Source organism: Cucurbita maxima, unplaced genomic scaffold, assembly GCF_002738345.1.
Source record: "Cucurbita maxima cultivar Rimu unplaced genomic scaffold, Cmax_1.0 Cma_Scf00014, whole genome shotgun sequence".
NCBI lineage: Eukaryota > Viridiplantae > Streptophyta > Magnoliopsida > Cucurbitales > Cucurbitaceae > Cucurbita > Cucurbita maxima.
In genome coordinates this window covers 3,411,652-3,417,438 of record NW_019272030.1, presented here as the reverse complement: position 1 = coordinate 3,417,438, position 5,787 = coordinate 3,411,652, and the positions used below count along the sequence as shown (strand labels likewise).

At 40.3% G+C, this 5,787-nt stretch overlaps 1 protein-coding gene, 1 long non-coding RNA gene and 1 other non-coding gene across 4 annotated transcripts; 1 reads left to right on the top strand and 2 right to left on the bottom strand.

Annotated features, from left to right (window-relative positions):
• Positions 1–1,368: 1,368 nt before the first annotated feature.
• TRNAK-CUU lies at positions 1,369–1,441 on the bottom strand. Its single transcript has one exon. It is a non-coding gene; the product is annotated as a tRNA-Lys (tRNA).
• A 77-nt stretch (positions 1,442–1,518) lies between these two features.
• LOC111488963 lies at positions 1,519–4,119 on the top strand. 2 transcript variants are annotated; one of them, XR_002719305.1, is made up of 3 exons: positions 1,519–1,655; positions 3,638–3,670; positions 3,954–4,119. It is a non-coding gene; the product is annotated as an uncharacterized LOC111488963 (long non-coding RNA). The 2 variants fall into 2 exon arrangements; XR_002719304.1 differs by having other exon boundaries at positions 3,638–3,789.
• Positions 3,849–5,348, bottom strand: LOC111488962 (actin-1). Its single transcript, XM_023136931.1, has 4 exons — positions 5,289–5,348; positions 4,809–5,202; positions 4,113–4,726; positions 3,849–4,015 (listed from the first exon to the last, which is right to left on the bottom strand). Exons 1-4 carry the CDS (start codon positions 5,346–5,348, stop codon positions 3,950–3,952), a joined length of 1,134 nt encoding a protein of 377 aa, XP_022992699.1. The 3' UTR covers positions 3,849–3,949.
• Between the last annotated feature and the right edge of the window lie 439 nt (positions 5,349–5,787).

Sequence of the window (5,787 nt, the reverse complement as noted above, 5' to 3'; positions counted from 1 at the left end):
AAACCCCCCCCCCCCCCCCCCCCCCCCTCCGCAGTTCATCTTCTTTAGTATTTCCTTAAAGATCTCGACTTAGCTATGAATTGCGTTCAGAAGATTAACTGAGTGATTCCAATTCCAGAAGGTGCTAAAAATGGAATCCACAAAGTCCCAGAACATGAACAACAGTGTTTTTCCATTCAATGAACTGTTGAATCCCCAATTGATTCACTCAAACGACAAAAAAAGACCAATCCATTTCATAGTTCAGACTGAAACCATTAATGTAATTCGGAAAATTCAACGAATTTTCTCATTTCCAACTTTTTTTTTTTCTGTGTGGCATTACATCAAACACTTTGATGCATGTGAGCGGCGGTACAATTAAAACAGTGAGGTCAAAACCCTGCGCCAATACCATGACTTTGTTGCGGTCTAAGAAAATAAAGAGAAGGGAAAAAGAAAGAAAACTTAGCTTTTTCTGATTCCCCGAACTCCATGGCATCAATCATGTCGAGAGAGAGGGCCCCTTTTCAGTGAGCTATATCGCACCACGAGTCATCATGATCAAGTACACCACCACTTGAATGAAATGGAAGCCTTCATGTGCTTGATTACGCTTCTATGCAGGCATTTTTTTCCAAAGGGTTTCATGATTTTCCTTCAAAATGAAGAATTTTCAGTGAATCACAGTTTGTCGTATTGATTTGTCAGCTTCAACTTGCTCAATTTTTTCTCTTTTTGGGTTTGTGTAGTTGAAACTTGAAAGAGATAAGGAGACACCATTATTTGGAAATGAGAAATTGTTAGGGCCATCAATTTTTTTAAATAAACTAAACCCTAATTTCAGAAGTCATTAAAGCATTTTAAAAAAATCAAGTTATTATTAATATTTTTTTAATATGAAAATCACCCAAATACAATCACCCACCATGGGCTCAAACCCATGACCACAAGTCTTGGTAATTTTGGCTTGTGGGATACAAATTATGAACGTGCAAAATCTCAGTACACATTCTCGCCCACCATGGGGCTCAAACCCATGACCACAAGGTTAACAAAAATCGTAGAATAAATAGTCTAACCCAATAAGAATAAAATTTGACTTAGTGATTCACAAATTTATAAACTTCTCATATATATTCTTGCCCACAATGGGGTTCGAACCGACACGACCATCTTAGTGAGCGATCAAAATTTGATCGGTGGTCCATAATTTATGAAATACCCGCCCGTGCGGTTTGAATCCACATCCAAAATTAAGAGCTTTTATTTTTACTTAAAAAAAAAATAGGACAATAGCCAAGCCCACCCGACAAACTTCTTGTAAATTGAGCCATGGAACTAGGCCCAAATAAAAGGGCAACCAAAATCAATCCAAAAAAATACATTCGCCCACCGTGGGGCTCGAACCCACGACCACAAGGTTAAGAGCCTTGCGCTCTACCAACTGAGCTAGACGGGCTTATTGTCCTAACGATTTAAGTTTAACAATTCGACAAATTCATTTGTTGGACTAGCGCCAACCTCTCTCTGCTCCGGCTGCAATTTGAGGTACAGAATGGAGTGAGTATCCATGGACGATACTGTTCATTTTTATTAGCTCCACTCTTTATTTTGCAGCAGGTTTGATATCTTCTATCATCATCGAAGCTCAAAAGGAGGAGATTCAATCATGAGTACGTTACTGCATCAATCTTCATTTATTTGAAATGCAATTTAATTTCTCAAATTATCATATATCTGCCTAGATGAGGTTTTCGTTCTGCTCATCCGTTTTTTAATTTCTCAAACTCGTTGAAACCGGTAACTTCGATCATATATATGTATCAGTTAGCTTCGATTGAATGTTTTGTGTGAGACGCCACGATTGAGCGCCATTCAGATTATATTTTCGTTGAAGAGGTTGGATTTATAGGCAGGTAGAGGTTTAGTCAAACAATCTAGAATTTGATCGTAGGATTGTATGTACCTTATAGCTTAACAAAAGAGAAAGAGAGTGCTCAATTTGCACTACGATAGGGTTAAGAATATGCGGTAGGTGTAAGTAAGGAGAGATTGGGGATCTTGTTCCTTATTTGTAAGAATGCGAGCTTTGCTCTCAATCCACATAGACCACAAAAAAGCCCGAATGAAATTTAGCCAAAGTGTTTAACTCCCTTCCTTCTTCAATGGATGCCCATTGAACACAAACGAAAGAGAGTCTGAACATTGCAGGAAAAGACAGTCTGCTAACCAAATGCTTCTAAATTATCCCGTTTCTTTTTATAATCCCAAAAGGTTATACAACCCAAGATGTTTCAATGCAAGGAGTTTGTTCAAATCTGTAACATGTTTGTATGATCAATATATTACCTTGAACACCTGGAACACCTTGAACAACCACTTATTCCCAATGATATTTAACTTTGTTGAGAGGGAAAATAGGCTACAAGTTTTGTTGTTAAGCAAAGCAGCAAATTCTTGTTCCATAGCCTTTTCCAACGAGGAGATACTGAAGCTCCTTGGTGATTTTAGACTCTACTTTTCCACATAATTTTCAGTTTCTGTTTCGGACAATTTGGGGTTCTGATCCCCATCTTTTGCTCCGGTAGTCAGAAGAAGTGCACTTGGTCTTTTAAATTCTGTTTGAGGGTTCTCACAGTAATCGTAAAATCCTTTTCAAAGCCCTTCTGAAGTCTATTGAAGACTTGTGTTGCACCCTCAAAATAAGTACTTGTACAACCAACCAAAAAGAAGCAGCTCATTACAAAACTCACTCATGCTAAGTGTAACCCGTCCAAGTCCACCGCTAGCTTCACACCCTTATAAAGAATGTTTCGTTCTCCTCCCCAACCGATGGGATCTCACAATCCACCCTCCAGAGCCCAACATCCTCGCTGGCACTCGTTCCCTTCTCCAATCGATGTGACCCCCCAATCCACTCCCTCCGGGGCTAGCGTCTTTGCTGGCACACTGCCTCGTGTCCACCGCCCTCCCTTCTCCAATCGATGTAGGACCCCCCAATCCATCCTCTTTGGGGCTAGAGTCTTTGCTGGCACACCACCTCATGTTCACCCCCTTCGAGGCTCAAACTCCTCACTGGCATCGCCCGGTGTCTAGCTCTGATACCATTTGTAACAGCCTAAGCTTTTCTGAGCTTTTCTTTTTGGGCTTCCCCCAAGGTTTTTAAAACGCGTTTGCTAGGGAGAAGTTTTTACACTCTTATAAAGAAGGGGTACCAAATGGTATGTAGGATGCACGAAGCAGTTTCTTTAATCTTTTTCAGGTTCCTTGCCCTTCAATTTTGGATCCAGCTGAGAAATATATGCCCTTGATTATTCCTGCTTTCAATGAAGAGTACAGGCTTCATGGAGCTATCGAGGAAACCATCAAATAAGTTGAAACATTACGTAAAGCATTTCATTTTTTCCATATAAATATTTTTACTCGTCCTTGATTATTCTCATAGCTCTCGAGGAATATTTGATTGCTGATCATTTCCTTCTAGTTCTGAAGAATTTGTTTACCAGTGCGATTATTCTTCTTTAACTATCTTTCTAATTCAATGTATAATCTCGTTTTCCCAGTGCAAAAGCTTCTGTAGATTACATCTCTCAAAAGTTCTTCAAGATCCCCTTTGATTATATTTGATTAATTAACATATTCTTCTTCCTTGAAGGTCAAATATTCAAATCCAGATGTAAAAATTGAGGTAAGAAAGTCATTGAAACGGTACAAGTAAAAATTAACATATTCTTCTTCTTCTTCCTGGAATGGCAGTTTGAAGTACCAAGTTTTGGGTCTTAAATTATGATTACGAGAACAATTATGGTAAGCAAAATGAATATTAATAAAAGAAGGGTTTGGTCGTGGCAACCAACTCAAATACCTTCTTCAAATCAATTATTTCAATACTAAAACAATAAAAGCTAGAACAAAAAGGACTACAAGTACTCCCATGTCTTCTTAACCGTTCTGTTTCTTTGTCATTTTAGAAGCATTTTCTGTGGACAATCGACGGCCCAGATTCGTCGTACTCTGCCTTTGCAATCCACATCTGCACCAAAACAAACAAGACAGCGATTAAGTATTATAATTAAGGGAACAACTGAAAGCATTTTGTGAAAGGCATTTTGTGAATGAATAATAGCAACCTGCTGGAAGGTACTCAGAGAAGCCAAGATGGAACCACCGATCCAGACACTGTATTTTCTCTCTGGAGGTGCCACCACCTTGATCTTCATGCTACTTGGAGCCAATGCAGAGATTTCCTTGCTCATTCTATCGGCGATGCCCGTAAACATGGTCGAACCACCAGAGAGGACAATGTTGCCATACAGATCCTTCCTGATATCTACGTCGCACTTCATGATAGAATTATATGTGGTTTCATGAATACCTGCAGCTTCCATTCCGATCATGGATGGCTGGAAAAGAACTTCCGGGCATCTAAAACGCTCGGCACCGATTGTGATGACTTGTCCATCAGGCAACTCATAGCTCTTCTCAACTGATGAACTGGTTTTGGATGTTTCAAGTTCCTGCTCGTAGTCAAGGGCAATATATGAAAGTTTTTCCTTCATATCCCTCACAATTTCCCGCTCTGCTGTGGTAGTGAATGAATATCCACGCTCCGTGAGAATTTTCATCAAGTTATCAGTAAGATCACGGCCAGCAAGGTCGAGTCGAAGAATGGCATGCGGAAGAGCATAACCCTCATAGATGGGGACTGTATGACTAACACCATCACCAGAGTCCATCACAATGCCTACAGGACAGAAAAGTAAGAAGATAGCAACACCAAATTAAGTTGGTAAGAGAATCAATCAAATCATGTTTGGAAGGGTTACCAGTCGTTCGACCACTGGCATAGAGTGAGAGGACAGCTTGAATAGCTACATACATGGCAGGAGTGTTGAATGTCTCAAACATGATTTGTGTCATCTTTTCACGGTTAGCTTTGGGGTTAAGAGGAGCCTCAGTTAGGAGTACAGGATGCTCCTCTGGGGCAACACGAAGCTCATTATAGAAGGTGTGATGCCAGATTTTTTCCATGTCATCCCAGTTGCTCACAATACCATGCTCAATTGGGTATTTCAGGGTCAAAATACCACGCTTGGATTGAGCCTCATCACCAACATAAGCATCTTTCTGGCCCATGCCAACCATCACACCGGTGTGACGAGGACGGCCGACGATGCTAGGGAAGACTGCCCGGGGAGCATCATCCCCAGCAAATCCAGCCTAAACACAAAGAAGAAAAGGTATTAAGCAGACATCATATAGTTCATTGTTCTTTAGATTCGTTTTTTGGTTCTAGATTAGTGTACCTTAACCATTCCTGTTCCATTGTCGCACACAAGAGGCTGAATGTCCTCTGCATCTGCCATCTTTTATACCTGTTATAGAAAAAGTGCATAATATAAAGAGATGGGTAATGGGGAAATAACAAGAAGGAAGAATGAGGAGAGTCGAAGAAGCAGCAAATAGTTGAACCTTTGAAAAATGAATGTGAGCAGCGGGAGAGACACAGAGAGGGACCGAGGAGAGAGGCTTCCAGGGCAGAAATGAAAATGGGGGAATATAACGATGGAAAAGGGATTGAATTTGGACTGTCCAAGCGAGCTTCTTGTGGAACTGACTGGATTTGCGGCAGAGAGGGAGAGAGGGAGAGTTCGTTGGCCTCCGCTTCCTATTTCGCGGGTTTGTTATTTCTTCTTCAATTCATTTCCGACAGAGAGGGATAGCTTTTGAAATTTTCTTCCCCCTGTACTCAATCCTCAAGTCCTTTTTTTTTTTTTTTTTTTTTTTTTTTTTTTTTTTTTTTTT